The sequence below is a fragment of the Mesoplodon bidens genome, assembly GCF_964165515.1.
Source record: "Mesoplodon bidens genome assembly, contig: HAP1_SCAFFOLD_528, whole genome shotgun sequence".
NCBI lineage: Eukaryota > Metazoa > Chordata > Mammalia > Artiodactyla > Ziphiidae > Mesoplodon > Mesoplodon bidens.
Window position 1 is genome coordinate 82,907 of NW_027672313.1, and position 22,150 is coordinate 105,056.

The 22,150-nt window shown below is 38.9% G+C and overlaps 1 protein-coding gene across 1 annotated transcript in view; it reads right to left on the bottom strand.

The window, feature by feature from the left end:
• Positions 1-22,150, bottom strand: part of LOC308610354 (putative helicase senataxin) — a 61,896-nt gene that overhangs the window by 31,725 nt on the left and 8,021 nt on the right. Inside the window, exons 5-9 of the mRNA XM_081259524.1 lie at positions 21,551-21,670; positions 18,711-18,882; positions 18,489-18,576; positions 14,827-17,991; positions 5,215-5,314 (exon numbers count right to left, since the gene is read on the bottom strand). Coding sequence (XP_081115650.1) covers positions 5,215-5,314; positions 14,827-17,991; positions 18,489-18,576; positions 18,711-18,882; positions 21,551-21,670 — 3,645 coding nt within the window. The remainder of the gene's footprint in view (positions 1-5,214; positions 5,315-14,826; positions 17,992-18,488; positions 18,577-18,710; positions 18,883-21,550; positions 21,671-22,150) is intronic.

A 22,150-nucleotide genomic window follows, 5' to 3' on the forward strand; every position in this document is an offset into this window, starting at 1 on the left:
TAAACAGGGTTAAAGTTTTTTAAGATTTTGCCTTATCTATGGAGACACTTAAAGTATCAATGAAATCTGTAAACTTTGAATCATGTACGCTCTAAGTTTTCACCTAAACTACTAAATGGCAAAAGAGGTACAAGTTGACGTATAATTTCCAAACTAAAAGAAAAGAAAAAATGAATGGTTCAAAGGTCTCACATATATGTAAAGAGTACACTCTAGTTCTATCAGTTTTTTCTTTATATATGTTATTAGGTATTCAAAATGGTCCTATCTTCTGTTCACTGAACTTGCTATCATTGTGAAATACTCGCTTTTAATCTCAAATAATGCTCTTCTGCCGTAAAGTCTATTTAGTCTGGTATTAACAGAGCAAAACAAGTTTCTTTTAGTTGGGTTTGCATGAGTAGCTTTCTCCAATCTTCCTCTTCTAACCTTTCTGTATCCTTATGTTTACATGTATTACTTGTAAACAGCATATAACATGCCAATACTGATCTTGAAATAACTTTTTCTACCCAAAGATACTACGGCTACTTAGAAAATTGAAAGCTCACATACAGGATAAAACATATAGATGGTATCGGTTATATCAGGTAGCAAGAAAGCTCTCAAAGACTAGCCTGTCTAAAGGGCTCAGGAGCCAACTTGAAGAAACCAATTACAAAGACTTGAAACAAGTGTATTTAAGTCCATGTGTTCATAACGAGAAAACATTTTTTTAAAGTTCACTGGTCAACCCAGCACTTGCAGAGAATTAAGTCATTAGTTTGAAAACTGGTCAGGAGTCAAGTATCAATACTTATTCTACCCTTCTTTATAAAGTATACTACTGAGTAATCAAATAAAATGGAGCACTTTTTCTTTACAGAACTACAATAGCAAATAAATGAAGAAATGATCAAATAAAAATATCACCATTTTGTATCCTTTAGTAAAATAATTAATCTAGGCATTAAGGATCAACGGTTATAAGTATTACAAAAAGAGAAATTAGAGATCAAGCACCTCCTGATAAAGGAACACACCAACCTCAGCTATGAACTAGTTTTGCCAAAAATATTAGGTCAAATGAAACTGATCAAGCCTCTAGATCCAACTATCAATTTACAAAAAGTACAAAGGACTGAAAAACATACTAAACACCACCAGGGGGATGCTATCAGCAAGACACAGACACAGACCCTGTAATTCTACAGGGTCAACAACACAATTTCTTCAAAAAATAAATTACAAAGCGGGAGGGATCCATGAAGGAGACAATTGTAATTGAAGAAGACATATTAACAATGTCAGTGAGTGGACCTAACTTGGATCTTAATTCAAGCAGGCTGAAATAAATTGTTCTTTATGAGGAAACGGAAAACTTGAACACTGTCTAGCTATCTAATATTAAGAAATCATGGTTCATACTTTAGCAACAAAATAATGAATTATCAGCAAAAATACTATGAATTTTTAGGTCCATCTCTATTAGAGATAGTCACTTAAATAATTATGACACCAAAAGAAAAAAAATCTAACCAATGATGATCTGCAAAACCTCTCCCTAGAAAACTGTAAAACATTACTGAAAGTAAACCTAAATAACTGACAGTATGTATCGTATTCAAATCAGTATTAGAAAGATGTCAATTCTTAACAAATGTCCACATCTTTTTTTTCTCTAAAACTTACATGGTAATGCAAAGGGACAAGAATAGCCAACGTACTCTTAAGGCCAAACAAGGTAAGCAGACTTGCTCATTAATGTTTATAATAAAGCTTAATTAAGTAAAATTAAGCAATGTGATATGGGCAGAAAGGTAGGCAAATGATCCAACAAAGAAGAAAGGAGTCCAGAAAAAGGCGAGTGCATTAAATGGACATTAGATTTGTAACAAATATGACACTGCAGACCATGGAGAAAGGATAATCTTTTCAATAAACACTACTGGGGTAATTACATCTCCATTAGGGAAAAAAAAATGAAACATGGCCCCTACATCTTACTCGTGTACAAAATCCATTCCAGGTCGGCAAAACAGCGAAGCCTCTAGAAAAGGGATTGGCAAACTTTCTGTAAAGAGCCAGATTTTTCTTTGCAGGCTACACATGGTGTCTGTTGCATATTCATCATCATCTTTTCTTCAAAAGCTTAAAAAAATGTAAGAACCTTACTCTTGGGCAGTATAAAAACAGGATACAGGGTAGATCTGCAAGCTGTGGTTTGCTGACACCTGTTCTAGATGTTAAGATAATATATTTATGACCTGCAGCAGGGAAAGGTCTCTTAAACCTTTGGCACAGACCATTAACCATAAAAAATACACAGATGCATTTGTTATGTTAAAAAATAAAGTCTAAACAAGAATAAAATAAGAATTTTAAAGACATCACTAAGAGAGACATAATGCAAGCCAAAGTGGGAGGATGGTTTATATCCAGATTGCATAAAGAACTTGCTACAAATCAGTAAGGAAAAGACAACTAACAGAAAATGAACAAGAGTCTTTAATAGGTGCTTCCCTAGAGAGGTTACTTGAGCATCTACTAAATATATGAGAAGGTGCTCAATCTCACTGATAGCCAGGATATTACAAAATAAAACCACAAATGGCCATCAATACACACACACTACAATGGCTAAAATGAACAGCACAATCAACACAAATGTGTTGGCAGAGACATGGAGCAACGTGACTTCCATACGCTGGTGGGGTGTGTCATTCTGCATGACTAGCTTGGCATTATCTACTCATGTTAAGCTCATGCATAATACCCTGAGACTCTGAGACCCACTTCAGGAGACAGACTCCACAAAAATGCCCTCGCATAACACGAAGAGACACATGAATGACCATAGTAGCATTATTCATAAAATGCTGTGTGTAGAAGAAGGCCTGAGGCTGCTCTCATTACAAAGGCCTGCTTACAAGGTTGGCCCCCTTGGAATCTGGGAACTTGGTTTTCCAGACAGCTCTCATCATTTGCTGATGACAATGGCTCACTGTACCTTACCTGTTTGCCAATTTTTTTCTCTACAGCTTATGTCAAACACCCACTTTACTTGTGAAAGTCATGAATGTGGGCTAGGCAGAGGGTGTTTTAGGCACTGGGTCTCTAAGCTTCCCTGGTAGATAATGTGTCACATGGGTTGTCGCAGCCCACTACTGGGAAAATTAAGTGTGTCCTGTGTGACTTCGCTGGGAAATGACTCTTGGAAACTTGCTCCTGGTTTCCTTTTTCCCTTTGCTGATTTTGCTTTGTATCCTTTTGCCATAGTAAGTCACAGCCATGAGCATGAATATAATTCCTGTGAGTCCTCCTAGCGAATCACTGAACTTGGGCATGGACTTGGAGAGCCCTGACACACAGGCCTAAACTGCTGAAAAAATGTCCATTAACGGGAGTTCTCTGGCGATCCAGTGGTTAGGACTCGGCGCTTTCACTGCTGTGGCCCGGGTTCAATCCCTGGTCGGGGAACTAAGATCCCACAAGCTGCATAGCACTGACAAAAAAAACTTCTTTAAAATAATAATCATAAAAATGTCCATCAACAGTAAAATTGTGACACAGTCACATATTGAAATACCACCACAGCAATGAAAAAAATACCAAAGATGCACACAAAATTGATGAATTACGAAGACATGTTACGTGAAAGAAGTCAGACACAAGAGTAAATGCTATGTGATTCTATCATACCATCAAGATAAATGGATGATAAACCAGTGATTTAAATATTAGAAAGAAATATAAAACTACTACAAGAAAATATGGAAGTATTTATCTGATTTCTAAAACCAACTGAACAGTAAAGAAATAAATACGGTATTTTTGAACATGTGAAGATAAAAATTGTCTGCCTCAAAAACTGCATGTGAAACTGAACAGCAAATAATGAAATTGAAAAAAAATTAACAATGCATACAAGTAAGAAAATAACCTCCCTAAGAGATAAAAAAAGGACAAAAGGCATGAACAGACAATTATCCGCTCCCCCCCCCAAGAATATAAAAGACCAATAAAGATTTGAGGACAAAAACTACAACTTCAAATGAGATACATGTTCCATATAAAACTGAGGGATAAGTTTAAACTAGCAAATGAGAAGAGATACATTCTTACATTCTTATGTCAGAAGTGAAAATGGTATTCTTTTTGGTAGACAGAGGCAATATGAACCGAAAGTCTTAAAAGGCACACACTGTTTGATCTAGCAAAGGGATTTATTCAGTGTAACAGTAAAAAATCATAAGTAATGTACATGTCTAACTAGAAATTACTGGTTAAAGAGAACGATGGAATACACTTACAATGGAATAACTACAAACACTGAACATGCTCTTATTATTTACCTCTGAAAAGACATTTATAATAGACTAAATGAAAATAAGTCAAATGTAAGCTTCACGAAGGTGGAATTTTATGTTTTCATCACAGCTACATACCTAGCATCTAGAATCATACACTATCAGGTAGTATAAAGTCAGTAAATATTTGCTGAATAAATACATGAAAAAAGTCACTTAGGTAAAATAACCCTACCCACCCACCCTTCACTCAGATGAATAGGAAGTCTAGCAGTAAGATATACAATACTATGTTCATAAGATGATCTCTGAATGATGGGAACTGTGAGTGATGTTTATTTTACTATTGGCTAATATTATCTGAATAATCTACAGTGAACATATAATACCTTCCCCCCCAAATATATGTACACGCTTTTTTTCTTAAGTGAATCTATGGAGTGGGATGGACTGCAAGGGGGAAGGAGACAGACGGAGAATTTATACTTTTTATTTTAAAGGGTTCTAAATGCTTGGTTTCTTTATAACTAAGACATAACTGTGACACCTGCTCCAGACAACTCATGAAGTGAGAGCAGAGACGGCAGAGAGATTTACTCAGAATCTGTACGCACGATCATGTCAACACCCCCTCCGCCCCCGCCAATCAAACTCCCTCACTCACCTTCTCTCTCCCTTGCCCAGCATCTAGGGACACTTTGGCCTGTGGTATTCTGCTAGCACAATGGTTAAAACCATGAATTTTATAACTGTCCCAGTAATTATCCTCATTAAGTAAAGACTTTAAACATACTCTTTGTAAGAGCTTACAAATTCACCTCAGGAAACCTATATCCCAGAAAATGCAAGCACTTATTATGTTCCCTCAAATAGCAATCTCCAATTATTATATGATAGAGCCCAAGTTACATAAGAAAGAACTCACCCACAAACTCCCAGTATTTTTTATAATCAGCAGGAAATTTTCGTAAATGCAACTGATGGAATTTCTCTTTGTTTGGAGAGCTGTTCCATTCCTGTGCCACCTACGCAAAGCAAAAAAAGCAACTTAAGAAAGCAAAAACATCTGAAAAGCCAATGTTAAACGGCAAAATTTTCCAAAGTAAGCAACCATAAAATCCAGAACCTAGAACTCCTGTGTGACACAAACATTAAAAATTAATTTGGGACTTCTGGTTTCCAGCTTGGCATGTAAGGAACTTAGAAGTCGCCACTCCATCCTAACAAGTAAAAAGAGACAAAAAGGTGGATACAGAAAATCACAACTTGCCAGCGCAGAAAACTCTTAAGTAGAAACCTCCATGCCAGGAGGAAATCCTGAACTGGATGCGACAAACTGTTGGAGGCTCAGCATGACCTCTCTTAAAAACTCTAGGGGGACCCAGTCATAAAAGGGACTCCACACTTTGGTGAGTCTTACCTCTAGGAGCTCGAACAGGCCCTCACAGTGAACACTGGAGAAAATTCCCTGTGTGCTTCCAGCGGGGGTGGGGGGTTGGTGGGGACTGGGGTAAAGGAACCATTGTGTAATACACCAGAGCATTCCTGACCTTCTTAACAAGGCCTGATCTATGAGATGCTATTTTACCGGAGTCAAAGTTGCTGGGATTTTATCAGAGCTTAAACTACTTGAGGGAAGAAAACCAGCTCCAGCCCATTCTAACCATCCTGTCGCACCCAAGGAGGTGGGGGGAAACTAAGAAGCATGTGGTGTAAAGTTCTTAGTCCAGAGGCAAAGGCTCACTAAAAGAGTGACACCTTATCATAGGACTATGGAATGGTCTTCCTTCCCCCATACCTCATTTCTATATCACTAAAGGCCTATTTACTGCTGTTCCTTTTATTTAGTAGATTACGTCTGCCTTGCAACAAAAAATTACAAGGCATACTCAAAGGCAAAAAACACAGTTTGCACAGAATAAAGAAGCACTAAAACCTGTCAGATATGGCAGGAATACTGGAATTATCAGACCAGGATTTTTTTTTTTAAACTATAGTTAATATACTAAGAGTTTAATGAAAAAAGGAGGCCATGAAATAATAGATGGGTAATGTAATGAATGAGATGTAAAGTAGAAAGAATCAAAAGGTAATGCCAGAGATCAAAAACACTGTAACAGAAATGAAGGATGCCTCTGATGGCCTCATTACTACACTGGACATTGCTGAGGAAACAATCTCTGAGCTTGAGGCTACAGCAATAGAAGCTACCAAAGCTGAAAAGCAAGGAGAAAAAAATGGGTAAAAAAAAACACACCCCAGAATATCCAAGACTGTGAGATAATGACAAAAGATGCAGCATACACATAATGGAGATACGAGAAGAAGAGAGAGCGAAAAAGAAGCAGTATTTGAGGTATAATGACCCAGAGTTTTCCAAAATTAACATCAGACACCAAACCACAGATCCAGGAAGCTCCAAGACCAAGCAGAATAAATGCCAGAAACTACACCTAGGCATATCATATTCAACCTTCAGGAATATGAAATATCAAAGATAAAGGAAAAAAAAATCATGAAAGAAGCCTGTGGGAATAAACACCTTATTTATAGAGGAGAAAGGATAAGAATTACATCTAACTTCTCCTCAGAAACCATGCAAGCAAGGAGAGAGTAGTGAAATATTTAGACTGTTGAAAGAAAAAATCCTACCAATCTAGAATTCGGAATGCTGAAAAATTATCCTTTAAAAGTGAAGGAGAAGGGCTTCTCTGGTGGCACAGTGGTTAAGAATCTGCCTGCCAACACAGAGGACACAGGTTCGATCCCTGGTCCAGGAAGATCTCACATGCCACAGAGCAACTAAGCCCATGAGCCACAACTACTGAGCCCGCATGCCACAACCACTGAAGCCCACATGCCTAGAGCCCGTGCTCCATAACAAGAGAAGCCACTGCAATGAGAAGCCCGCACACTGCAAAGAGTAGCCCCTGCTCGCTGCAACTAGAGGAAGCCTGTGCACAGCAATGAAGACCCAATGCAGCCAAAAATAAATAAACTAAATTTATTTAAAAAAGAAAAAAATAACTCAACAGTAAGAAAACAGACAACCTGATGAAAAAGATGTACAAAAGGCCTGGACAGACACCTCACAAAAGTAGATATACAGACCGTAAATTAGTATATGAAAAAATGCTCCATATCTTATGTCATCAAAGGAATGCAAATTAAAACAACAAGATACTATTACACACGTATTAGAATGGCCAAAATCTGGAGCACTGACAGGACCAAATGCTGACGGGGATGTGGAACAGTAGGAACTCTCATTTATTGCTCGTGGGAATGTAATGGCACCATCACCTTTTTTTTCTTTTTCTTTTTTTTTGCTGAGCCACGTGGCTTGTGGGATTTAGTTCCCTGACCGGGGATCGAACCTGTGCCCCCTGCAAGTGGAAGTGCAGAGTCCTAACCACTGGACCACCAGGAAATTCCCAAGATGGTACCACCACTTTAGAAGACTGTTCGGTGGTTTCCTATGAAACTAAACATATTCTTACTGTAGGATCCAGCAATAGTGCCCTCACTATTTATCCAAATGAACTGAAAACTTATATTTACGTTAAAAACCTGCACATGGATATTTATAGCAGCTTTATTCATAACTGCCTAAACTTGGAAGCAACCAAGATGCCCTTCAGTGGGTGAACGGATAAACCAACTATGGTACAACCAGACAATGGAATATTATTTAGTGCTAAAAAGAAATGAGCTATGAAGCCATGAAAAGACACAGAAGGACCTGAAATGCACATTACTAAGTGAAAGAAGACAATCTGGAAAGGCTACATACTGTGTGATTCCAACTATTTGACATGCTGGAGAAAGCAAACTATGGAGACAGTAAAAGGATGAGTGATTGCCAGGGTTGAGACTGTGGAGGGGTGAACAGGCAGAGCAGAGAGGATTTTTAGGGCAGTGAAAGTACGCTGATATTAAAGGACTGATACATGTCATTATACGTTTGTCCAAACCCTTAGAATATACAAATCAAGAGTGAACCCTAATGAAAACTATGGACTCTGGGTGGTAATGACGTGTCAATGTAGGTTCATCAGTTGTACAAATGTACTACATTGGTAGGGGATGTTGATAATGGGGGATGCTATGCAGAGGTTCTCTAGCTCGCTGCAACTAGAGAAAGCCTGTGTGCATCAACCAAGACCCAACCCAGCCAAAAATGAATCACATAAATTTCTATATATATTTAAAAAAGATAAGTACTGAGTACTATCTCCAAAATTTACGCCCAATGAATTCACTTCTCTTTATTTCCATAGCTACCACCTAGATCAAGCTACCATCATCTTTCTCCTGGGCTATTATAATAGCCCCCGACAGGTCTACTGCATCTATGCTTACCTTTCTACAGTTATTCTCTAATGAGCAACTAAGAATGTTTTCTTTAAAACAAAAAAGTAAACTATTACATATTGCTACTCCCCCAGCCTAAACACCAACCAGCTAAAAATCCTCCAACATCTTCTCACTGTACTGAGAATGAAACCCCAACCTGCACTTACAGGGTTGTATACCATCCAGCTCTTGACTGATTTCTGCAATCTTACTTCATTTCCCTTTACCTCTAAGTTACCTCACTCCAGTCACATCAGCCTAATCTCTTTGCTCACATATGCTCAGTTAGGCCTACTTCAAAGCATTATAGTCTTGACCCTCCCCCCTCCTCTGCACAAAACCCTCCTCTCCTGGCTCTCAGCCCGATCTCAAAAGCAGCCTCCCAATGTCGCTCATCATATCAACCTGTTTTGTTTCCTTCACAGAACAAATTATAACAGGAAATTAGCTAAAAATGGTGCACTCTCCCTATAAGGGGTGTGGGCACTAAGAATCACAGCTGGTACTCCAGAAGGGCCCCCTTTCTGCCTGCTCCTTGTCTACACAACCTAAAAAGCAGCTGCCAATTACACTCTGCATACACGTGCATGCACACACAGGTAACCGAAGGGGACTGCAGACAGACCCAGCAAACCAAAACTTTAAGAAAATAGAGTATTTGCCAAAACTGACCAAAACAATTGGTCCCTGTCAAAATAGTGCACATTTATCTAATATTTTTGTGTGTTAAACGTAAGGATTAAAAACTAATATATCCTCTATCAGTCACATCCGTGCACAAAAGACTCATATTTCTTTTTTCCCCCCACACACTGTATTTTATTTTTACAAGAGATAAATAAACTGACACCAAGCATTGCAAATGGATGACCACAACAAAAGCAACAATGATTGCAATTACCAAACACGAAACAGACTCATACTATGTCATAATATTGACATTCAGTCCAGGAATCCTCCACTGTAACAGCTCCTTTACTTTGCTGTGAAAATTGACTTGTATACTTTTTGCCTCTGAGTCCTGTGGGATTTTTTTTTTATTCAAGAGACTCATATTTCTAAAAGTTGAATTTGCTCGTTTGCCCTTTGGGGCAAGGGATAATTCTACGCAATGTCATTGCATTCCACCTGCAATAAGACATAAGAACTGGATAACCAAACACTGCGTTTCATGTCCTAAATAGGATACCAACCACATTTCTGTCAAAGGACTCTAAACACACTTCAGCATTCCATTAACAAACAATATTATGAAGTCAAATTACATCCAAATGAGGATAAGAAGCCTTGGCCCAAGACTGTGGTTGATGCCACAGTCTCTGGCTTATAAGAAAGAATAAACATTAAAAGTAATCAAGGTATCTGAGAATTCTCTGGCAGTTCAGTTGTTAGTGCTTTCACTGCTGAGGGCCCAGGTTCAATCCCTGGTCAGGCAACTAAGATCCCACAAGCCACACGTTACAGTGGGAAAAAAAAAAAGGAATCAAGGTATATTAATAATACCATTAATAAATGTTGGCCTATATAAACTAGAAATGCTAAAACAATGCTGTTTCACTACATGGTTAAAGAAAAAGAACAAGATTGCAAAAATAAGAAAAAAAGAACAAGATAAAACTTCATGGTAAAGATGACAGATTGAACACAGGCATTTCCTTTCATTCCCCTGAAACCCCACTAAAACACCCAAGGGATTTTTCACAACAGGATTAATTCATTAGGATGAAGAGAACAGAAGACGAGGCAAGAGTATCAAAATCTGGGAAGCTGGTAAGCAGATGGATGAATGGTTAACTAACTCAGCAAGTCCAAGAAGCTGAACTCTAAGAAGGAAGTGTCTGACATACACCTCTAGGAGGAGGAGGGCTGAAGGGAGACTGCCCATCCCTGTTCCTAGCAAAAAGCTAGAGTGGTTTCACTTCTATAAAGTGTGACCGTCTCTGCCTGTGGGGCAGCAGATAGAGAGGGGATACTGTACTTAAAAAAAAAAAAAAAAGGTGGGGGGGGCGTCCCTGGTGGTACAGTGGTTAGGCATCTGCCTGCCAATGCAGGGGCCACGGGTTCTATCCCTGGTCTGGGAAGATCCCACGTGCCGTGGAGCAACTAAGCCCATGCACTACAACTACTGAGCCTGCGCTCTGGAGTCTTTGAGCCACAACTACTGAAGCCCTCGCCACAACTAGGGAAAAGCCCACGTGCAGCAACGAAGACCCAACACAGCCAAAAATAAATAAAATAATTTTAAAAATAAAATAAAATAATTTTTAAACAGGGAATTAAGCAAATATTTAGATACTGAATGCCTGGACCTTTCCCTCTGCCCCCACCCTCACCCCACAGTCAGCTCCCCATCAAGCCTATGCTTTCCAGGCAATCGATCTGAAGATTCTTCTTGGGGAAATCTGACCTCACTAAGAGGGGAAAAGAAAAGACTAAAAACAGTGACATGAGGGTGGGGATGAGGCTTCCCAATAAAATGCCAAATGGTCAACAAGCCTATCCCTTTCACTCAGAGCTTCTAATCGGTTTTAAAATCTTACATGTAACAAAATATAGATTATAACTATACCTAAGCATGTAATCTTAATATAAAGAATGAAACTAATTTGGATTTCACCATGTGATGGTGTCCTTCAGATCACATTTGACTTCCACAGTGCAAATAATAAAGGACCATTTTAGTAAAAGTATCTCTTTTCCTAAGCATCTCTTTTGACCTGTCATTATTTAAATGCATCCTCTTTTCTTATAGCATTAAAAAGTTGAGATATAGTTCACAATATAAAATTCACCACTTTAAAGTGTGCACACTACAGTGTGTTTTTAGTACATTCACTATTTTGTGTAACCATCACCATTATCTAATTCCAGAACATTCCCACCATCCCCAAACAAGCCTTATACCTATTAGCAGTCAGTCCTAATTCCCACACCCCTCCCTCACCCATCCCCTGGCGACTACTAATCCACTTTCTGTCTCTACGGATGTGCCTATTCTGGAAAATTCATATAAATGGAATTACACAATGTGTGGCCTTCTGTACCTGGCTTCTTTCACTTAGCATAATATTTTCCAGGCTCATCAAAGAACAGGTAAAAGTACATAGAACGGGTCATTCCTTTTAATAGTAGACTAATATTCCATTGTAGGCATATACCATGTTTTGTTTACCCATTCATCTCCTGATGGACATCTCGGCTGTTTACAACTTTTGGCTATTATGAACAATGCTCCCATCTGCTTGTTAGTATCCTGTTCTTAAATGTGAGTAAACCAACAAAAATCATTAGACATGTGAAGAAAGGAGTTAACATGAAAGGTCTGTAGACACTAAAATGAATAGGAAAAAAGCAACTGGGAAAACAGGGACAATGAAAAGAGAAGAAAACTTTCAACTAACTTTAAACTTATCATTAATTAACTTCAGGTAGTAAAAAATACTGTGCACATGAAGAAAGCACACAATCCTCTAAAAAGGAATAATGAGAGGACAAGAGTACTGTGAAACTAAAAATATGCTCAAAATTTTTTTCAATAGACTTGGACGCTGAGAAAGTCTCCAAGGAAGGAGAATGACGATGACAACAACAAAGACAGAGATGGCAAAATAGAAAGAAATTTTAAGACATGCAAAGTTTCAAAATTTATCTCCTACACATTCTTTTCTCAGGAAGCTTGAAGGATGTGCCTTACTAAAATGAGAGGGTGACAAAAACAGACAACCCTGGGTACAGGAGACAAAGATCCAACACAGGAAAGAAGGAAATGCAAGCCCTAGGATGAGGATGGTGAGCATTTCAGGTTAACCATCCTAAACCAAGAAGATGAAATTTATCAACTATCTGATGTGCCTGATCATACTGAGAGACCTAAACATCCAAGAGACAGCCTGAAGCTAAATTAGTAATAAGTACATAGAAAATTAAGTAAACAATAAATCCAGAGAAAGCAAAGAGTCGGAAACGAAAAGTAGTTACAACTACCACATGACTTAGTCGCGGACACTTTTGTTTTTAATTCAAAGACCTTATTCTCTTTTGTTTAAATTAATTTATTTTTGCTGTGTTGGGTCTTCGTTTCTGTGCGAGGGCTTTCTCTAGTTGCGGCAAGCGGGGGCTACTCTTCATCGCAGTGCGTGGGCCTCTCACTATCGCAGCCTCTCTAGTTGGGGAGCACAGGCTCCAGACACGCAGGCTCAGTACTTGTGGCTCACGGGCATAGCTGCTCCACGGCACGTGGGATCCTCCCAGACCAGGGCTCGAACCTGTGACCCCTGCATTAGCAGGCAGATTCTCAACCACTGCGCCACCAGGGAAGCCCAGTGGACACCTTTTATATCGTCAAAATAATAACAAATACTGACCTAAAAATTACAAGACTACTCCATAGTGAGGATGGGAAAACAGGAGAGGTGTGTGTGAACACAGGGCTGGGAAGAGAGGGTACTTCCTGTAGTGGGTAATTACAGAAAATGTCTAGTACTGAAAAATTAACAAGTCAAAATAGTGGCATGTTATTTAGAAATATGGAAGTAAATAACAAAAGGATCCCTCAAGGATCAAAAATAATTACTTGGGGAGGTGAGAGTGGCTGATTTTTTTTTTTTTAATAATGGGCCTTCCACAAGTATTTGACTATCTTAAACTTTGTGTATATACAAACGGAACTTGTGCTCATTCTGTTTTGAAAAGGTTCTGGCTACAGAAATGTCCTGAAGGAAGAAATCTTAAAGATAAACATATAAATACTTCTGAACTAAGGGAAAAATAAAATCACAAATGTGTCCTAAATTTAAGGGTTATGAATGGCCTCTAAGCAATTTAGTGTTTTCTGGAAAGGATAAACGTTCAAGAAAAAAATAAGCTCCAAGATGAAGAAAATCTCTGTATATTCCCCAGCTTATTTAACTGTATACACTGTTCACTGAACTAATGATTTTGTAAGGTAAGAAAATCATTCTTGTAATACTATTTCACATTGTTCTTAAGGAGAGAGACTGAAGAGCCTTTATCAGTTAGTTGTTTCTAATGGTTCTGAAACACTAGTAAAATAATTCTTACGACAATGGCTGAAATTTAGGGCATAAATTGACACCAACTTGCCTCTTTGTGCAGTACATCTCCTTTGCCTTTAACAATTCTAAGCTGGATCTTTGCAGTCTCTCTGCCTGCGATATACTTCCTATGGCCAACTCCTTCTGCTCACTCTGGTCTCGGTGTGAATACCATCGCTCACAGAGGCCGTCTCACCTTTCAGTCTCAAGTGCCTGCTCCCTTTTGTTCTAGATCATTCTAGAGCACTCTAGAGCCTTTTGTCCCGATCTGAAATGATCATTCCCAGAAGGCAGAGGCCTTGTCTGTCGTGTTCACCACTTTACCCCCGCCAGGTCTGTGATAATACTGGGCAAGTATCAGGCACCCGAGGATCTGCTGACTGAATACGTGGGTATTTACCTCAGTGCTCTTGGTTTTGAAGAGTCTTGTTGCACACTCACCTTTTGGGTTTTTGTTTTTTAACCAATTTGAAAAAAAGGAAAAATCGACCTGCTGTGAGAACACCAAAAACATCCTTCAAAGTGCAGGTGGATGTTTACACTAAAGAATTACTGTTTTTCTGAGGTTCAAATTTAACTGGGAATCCTATATTTTTCTTGGCAATCCCAGTCAGGCAGTAAGAAAGAGAGAAGAACCAGAATGGGATGTGTTGGGGTAGGGGGGCAGCTAAAGGCTGCTATGAGGCCTAAGAAGTTGGGAAGACAGATGAGAAATTTGGGATTTACTGCTTTGTGCTGACCAGTGTAACTTGCCCTTTGCTACCTCCTCAAGAAAACTTCAGTAAAGGTTTACACTACTTTACAAAAAAATAAACGCAGATGAGAGACTATGTCCTCTGAGAAGTCTTCCCTTATTTTACACCGAAAAACGTTTCCTCCTCCTGTGCCGCCTCTGGACTTGGTAAACTAGCACTCTGAATTGTGTCTGTAAGCTCCAGAAGGGCAGAGTTTAAGGGTTTCCTCTGTATCACCGGCATCTAGAACAGTGTGGGGCACAATGTCTGTTCAACATGAAATCTACAAGCTACATCTAAATCAAAATGCGATCAGTTATTTTAGCCGTACTCAGCATGGTAAAGAAACGTAATTTCAAAGTCTGAAGGTATACGATTAGAACATATACTTACAGTTTCAAAAGTATTCAGGATCATCAAAGGGAAAAACACATTAAAATAATCTCTACCATCTTGAAATCTCACAGGCACAGGTCTTGTGATGGACTGACAAAGAGTTGAAGGGGGTCCGCACTGATCAAAGTCCACAAACATTGCGTATTTCCATTTTAAGACCTCTTTAACGAAGGTGTCAGAGATGGACTGTGCTGACAAGAAAACGTTTACCGGAGAGGAAGGTGAAAAAGATCTGTTTTCACAAAATGGAACTTTGTAGCCTTGCCTGTTGGAATTATTTGGAGTATGAGACTGGAGAACGTTGCACAAACCCTTCATTTCAGCCACTGGCTTCTGAGACACCACAGAGACTGGCTGTGGTACTTTCAAAGCAGATTGTACCCCACTTGACTTATTTTGCAGAGTTGGTAAGAGCGCTGACGTATTTACCAAAGACTTGTAAAGACCAGCAATTCGTGAAGTACTACTGGAGGTAAATATCTTAGCAGTGGGAGGTCTCGAAGGTTTAGATGAAGAGAGAGGCAAGCCAGGTCTACGAAATGTATCTTCATCTGCTGCTTTAGCTTCAGAGTGTTTGGAACAGTATTCACCCTGGTTTTCCAGTGTTTCCACACAATCTTTGTATTTACATTTTGTGCTACTCCAAGATTCCAACTGAGGCCGACTCACAGAATCTTCTTCTACCTGGACTGTATCTTTTCCATGAACTACTTCAATGAGTTCATCATTCTCTTTCTCCATTTGTGAACATAAATCCATATCTTCTGGATCACATTGTGTTAAAAATATATTATCCTCCTCTATGTCACTGTTGGATTCAGGTTCTCCCTCCTTCAAAGCTGCCTCTGCTGCTTTTTTAATGACCTCTTCAGGTACATAAGCTGGACCATAACCCCAATCATCTGTGATATCCTCTACATGAGTCAAGCACGAATTCTCTTCATTCTCTTGAACTGAATTCTTGTTGTCTGGTCTCTGATCTTGCCGAACTGAAAACACTTCACATGGACTTTCAAACTCAAAAAAATGAGAATCCGATTCCTCAAACCGCAAAAGGGACCTTGTATTTTCTTCCTTTATTACATTCTGTTCCACATTTGTGTTAGCTATTGAAGTATGATGCTCTGGACATCCTTTCTCAATGCATGTCTTACCCTGTTTAATGTGTTTCTTAAAACCCACAATTCTTTCATCATCATCATCATCTTCATCAGATTCTGAAATAATAATGACGTGTCCAGAGCAGGTTTCCCTGACACTATTTTGGTTGGCTGTCAAACATCTTCTATCATCTTTAACTTTTCTTTGTAGCTGGGATAAACTTCTTTGGGTTGAACCTGATGGGAACTTAATAACACTGGCTTGAACTATTAAAGATAATATGTGGAGGTCTCTGTCTATCTGAGAATCTGTTAAAGGGTCAGACTTAGGACTGATGCTAAGGACCTGTTCTCTTAAATCAGAAGAAAACTCAACAGTACTCTTGCTAATTCCCATATCTCTTGATTCAAGTCCAGTCACAGGATCTTTAAAGGGAGGTGTTTTCTCCACAAAAATATTGGTCATTTCTGTGAATGAGACCAAATCTTTATTACCAACATGACATTCTAGTATTTGACAACTGATATCAGGGGTGGAGAAAATGCCCAACTCTTCTTCCTGTACTTGTTTCTTTTTCAGCAGTAAACTGTTTTCAGGTTTTTGTTGTCCATTTTTATCATCCAGAACACCATTAGGGCCTAAAGAGAGATTGTGTATGAAGCCATCTCCTTTCTGAGCTCCTGTATCTTTCTTTGAACAGAAACTTTCAATGCTAGATACAGTCAGGTTTTCCTCTAAAGTGGTACTTTTCCTGTCTTGCTTTTTCATTACATGCAATAACTTAGCACAGATTTCATCTTTATGTGCCTTAGTTTTTGCTTTTGAGGTTTTGCCAAGAGCATCATCCTTTAAAGATAAATCCTCATCTGATGTGGACACTTTTTCCAGAGAGTCATTGCTAGAATCAGTCAACAAACCTGTTGATGTGATTATTCCTCTGTCAAATACCTTTTCTGGACCATTTCTTGAAGTACAATTCTGTGGGGTATATGAGGAATTCTCTTTTACAGACATATGCTTCCCTGTACTTATTTTAACTTGGCCTCGAGCTCTTTCATTCACAAGCCTTTTACTACTCGGCTTCAAGCACAACTCAGCTGAGAGATGGTCTTTGAGTTTCAAATCTTTTAGATAAGTTTGCTCATTATCCTCTTCTATGGCATTATGTGCCTTGCTGAAAATACTCTCTTTCACTTCACATGCATCAGCTTTCATCGGTTCTTTAGAGAATGTTGGGCTGGAGTTTTCCAGACAGTGCCTTTGTTTTTTAGACTTCTTCCCTGTTTGTTCACTTTCTTCTTTATTGTAAGATGCAGGAGGTGTTTTACATGGAGGAGTCAGATCCACAGAAGTGCTACACTGAGGCACTTTGAATTTTATGTTTCTAATAATTTGCTTTAAACAAGTTTGTAACTCATGGGTTTCCTGACTAGTCAACTGCCAACCTAAAGATATATTTCCTCGTAGGTATAAGTTGAGCTTATCCCAGAATCGCTTACAAAGAGTCTGCTGCCCAAGCTGATAGCCTTCTTTAAGGAGACTTCTGATCAGCTGCACACAAGCAAGTTGTACAGAGTTAGATGGCACTGAATGCAGTGACAGAGATATCATTGTTGTGCCTTTGGAGCAGTTTCCAGATGACTTCTCAGAACTCCGAGCAAACGCGGTGGTGGGAAGCTTGGCACATTTTACGATGGCTTCCACCCACTGCTGGGAACTAACCCACAGCAAATGCAAACACTTTTTATTTCTATGCAGTTCAATCACTGACACCAAAATCAGAAGGAAAAACTCAGTGACTGTGTCACACACGGCGTCCGTCTGGTTGAGGACGTCTTTGACTTCAGAATGCAGATGATGAATAACCTCCACTATATAAGCCACACCCAGATCCTTAAGATCCATGAGGGACTGCACAAAGGGGATGAACCACAGAAACGTGCTGTTATGAACACGCATGTCTTGACCGATATCTGACTGAAGCACATTAGCTAATGTTTCCATTTCTTCATACATGTTAGGACAATAATCTGGGCAAATGGCTGATCTCCACCCTGAATCCTAAAATGAAAGAGATACTGACATTCAGATAAACAAGCACCATTCATGACAGGTTTAACACAAAAGTTGCCAACAAGAAAATACACTGCTCAACTTTCCTGTGTTGATGTACATATATGGACCCCCAAGAAATTGAAAACAGTCCAATTTTGAGGTGAAGCTTTCATGAAAAGGTTAAATTTACAAAACCTCCATGTACTCTGGACCTCTTTCCTTCAGTTGGTTTCGATTTCTAGTCATGTGATTTATCTCCCTCATGCCATAAATGTTCTACCCTTCCAAAATGTACTTAAAAATTAATCTCTCAAACTGTGCATGCTCTCATTACAGACCATTTTTCCTCATGAGCTACTGTTCAATCAGAAACTGTTTTATGCAACAGTTGATTCAGAATAGCTACATATCATAAAATCAGCAATGCAACTAACCACGTAAAACACTGACTATACAATATAAAGGCAATACAATATCATCTGAATTCTCAAAATGTTTTATACCTTTTTGGTCTTTTCAGGGTTATAATTGTATACCATCTGGCTGCAAGTCGCCATATCATCTAAATATGACTCCGGTTCTGACTTGGTCCTTAAATATTAAGAACAAATAGAAATTACTGAAATGAAGGGTAAAAAGAAGAGAAAAATCCTACTGTTAAAGTCAATTATAGTAGACTTCCTCATACAGATTGTTGGAAATCCTGACACAGGAACTGAACGAACCTCACAGAGCTGTTCCGTATGTTCTGGATCTCTTTCCTGTAGCTCACATTGTTGATAATGGTTTGAAATGCCTCAATAGGATCAATCAGTTGACCCCAGACCTTAGATCCAAGACGATCCAGAATCACCATGAAACAGTGTAACGCTGGCCAGAAAGGATCCACACTATCATCTGAAACACAATGGAGTAATTTGCCAAATTACAACACAATTAGAGAAAGGGACTAAAATATATTGAGAATTAAGCATTCTTTACCTGGGTAGCAACAAAACTGAAAGCAAAGCAGGAAGTAATTTAAAGTAAAGTGTTGTCAACTACAGGTTTTAGAAACCTGGCAAACTTTTAAATAATGTCTGCATTTTTTTTTTAAAGCAATACACCTCTTGTTAAGAAATCTTGTTGTGTGGAACAAACTGAGATAGTCCAGATAAACTCAACTTTCTCACCCTATTTGCCAACCTGAAAGAATCGTTCCTCCTCTGCTTCTTCCAGACCTTTATACTCCCATCCTTCAATAAATAACAGAGGTAAAGTAGAAAAAAAAAAAGGGAGAGAAAGAAAAACTTGGTATTTTCAGATCTAAACAAAGTCCATGATATGAGAAATCCTGAATTGTGTGTGTCATTCGGTTGGAATAAAGGACTGAACCCCTCATCCACTGGATAAGCAGAGATACATACTCTTTATCCATCCATTCTCAACAAGGCTTTGTTGTTATCTCCATTCCATCCAACTGGCAGGAATTCCCATTACTCACACACTCTTATGCCCGGTCCTTCCCCTCTTCTCTACATGCAGGGGCAAAACACTGCCCTGCTCAAAGACCTTCACTTGCTCCTTAATGTCTTCTAAGGAAATTAGAAGCCCTCAGTCAAGCATCTGTAAGATCTTACTCTATTCTTTCTTTCCAGATTTATTTTTGACACTCACATAAAGATACACCACCTACAGAAAAAAACAGATAGCTGGCTTTTTCCAAGTGAGAACCAGAATGGCTTCACTGTTAGCACCACCTGTCATCTTCCGCAGTATTCTTAGGAGGCAAGTGCTCTAACTCACCCAATTACTGTCAACCTTAGAACTTTCTGCTTTATTTCCCTCAGGGCTCTTAGAGTCTACTTTTTTTTTTTATCATAGTCGTTCGTGTAGAACTGCTCATATACTTTTTTATCCTCTACTGAAGCTATCTTACGTCTAGGAAGCTCTCAAATAAGGAAGAAAGTCATTAGTTAGGTGAAGACAATTATGGAATGTTTCTTAAAGAGGGGACTTCCCTGGTGGTGAAGTGGTAAAGAATCCGCCTGCCACAACATTGGCAGAACACTCTATGACATAAAAGACCCTTTTTGACCCACCGCCTAGAGACATGGAAATAAAAACAAACAAATGGGACCTAATGAAACTTCAAAGCTTTTGCACAGCAATGGAAAATATAAACAAGATGAAAAGACAACCCTCAGAATGGGAGAAAATATTTGCAAATGAAGCAACAGACAAATGATTAATCTCCAAAATTTACAAGCAGCTCATGCAGCTCAATATCAAAAAAATAAACAACCCCATCCAAAAATGGGCAGAAGCCCTAAACAGACATTTCTCCAAAGAAGATATACAGTTTGCCAACAAACACATGAAAGGATGCTCAACACCACTAATCATTAGAGCAGTGCAAATCAAAACTACAATGAGGTGTCACCTCACACCAGTCAGAATGGCCATCATCAAAAAATCTACAAACAACAAATGCTGGCGACGGTGTGGAGAAAAGGGAGCCCTCTTGCACTATTGGTAGGAATGTAAATTGATACAGCCACTATGGAGAGCAGTATGGAGGTTCCTTAAGAAACGAAAAATAGAACTACCATACGACCCAGAAATTCCACTCCTGGGCATATACCCTGAGAAAACCATAATCCAAAAACAGTCATGTACCACAATGTTCACTGCAGCTTTATTTACAAGAGCCAGGACATGGAATCAACCCAAGTGTCCATCGACAGATGAATAGATAAAGATGTGGCTATACATACAATGGAATATTACTCAGCCATAAAAAAGAAACGAAATCGAGTTATTTGTAGTGAGGTAGGTGGACCTAGAGTCTGTGGTACGGAGTGAAGTAAGTCAGAAAGAGAAAAACAAATACTGTACGCTAACACTTACATATGGAATCTAAAAAAAAAAAGGTTCTGAAGAACCTAGGGGCAGGACAGGAATAAAGATGCAGACATAGAGAATGGACGTGAGGACACGGGGAGAGGGAAGGGTAAGCTGGGACGAAGTGAGAGAGTGGCATGGACAACCACATGTAAAATAGCTAGTGGGAAGAAGCCACAGAGCACAGGGAGATCCGCTTGGTGCTCTGTGACCACCTAGATGGGTGGGATGGGGGTGTGGAAGGGAGACGCAAGAGGGAGGGGACATGGGGATATATGTATATGTGTAGCTGATTCACTTTGTTATACAGCAGAAACTAGCACACCATTGTAAAGAAATTATACTCCAATAAAGATGTTAAAGAAGGAATCTGTAGACCCCACTCGCTGCAACTAGAGAAAGCCCATGCACAGCAACAAAGACACAACACAGCCAAAAATTAATTAATTAATTTTTTCAAAAGTAAGTTAACTTCCTTGGGCTTCAGTTTCTTCTTTTGTGAAAGTAACGTGCTGAGTTAAACTCTGAAGGTCCTTTCCAATTAAAAATTCTGACTCTGTGACCAGAACCATAAAATGGTCATTCTTTCTTTCCTCCACATCATACACCCAAGTTCTTACCGTGACACTAGTATTTTCAAAGTGCACCATCATCACAATAGTCAGCAAATAAAGTTTATTACCATCTGATTGCCTCTCCATGGCGTGAAGTATTGATTGCATAAAATCATTCTGTTTGTTTGAGCCCAACAACAGTGAATCCATGGTTTGCTCCTCAAGAATGGTCAGCAACATGCAGATACCTGTAAGATCACGTATAGTTTTCTTGAATTGATTAAATAAAACTGTTCTAATGTCTTCTCCAGTTTAGTTGGCAAAAAGAATAACAAGACAGTAAGATGAAACCAAACAGTATCCAGTGCCTCAGACACTGAAGTCTGAGATATTCATATACAACTCCTCCTCCTAAGAACAGAACTTTAGACTGAATAAAAAGGGAAAATGGCACGAACCTGGTTAGAAAACCATTTCCAAAATGACTACCACACAATTTGCATCTCATAATATCAAAGACCCCTTAAATTTTAAGATCACTATATTTCAAGTACCAGTCACTGCCAAATATACACATGACTGTAAGACTCTGAATCAATGAAGTAGGACAGAACTACTTTAAGTCAATATACAACTTGATGAAAACCAAAGTTAGTATCGCTTTCTCCCAGGAAATATTTTACAGATGGGAAAAGAGGTATTAAACCTCTGTTTCAAGAGATCAAAAC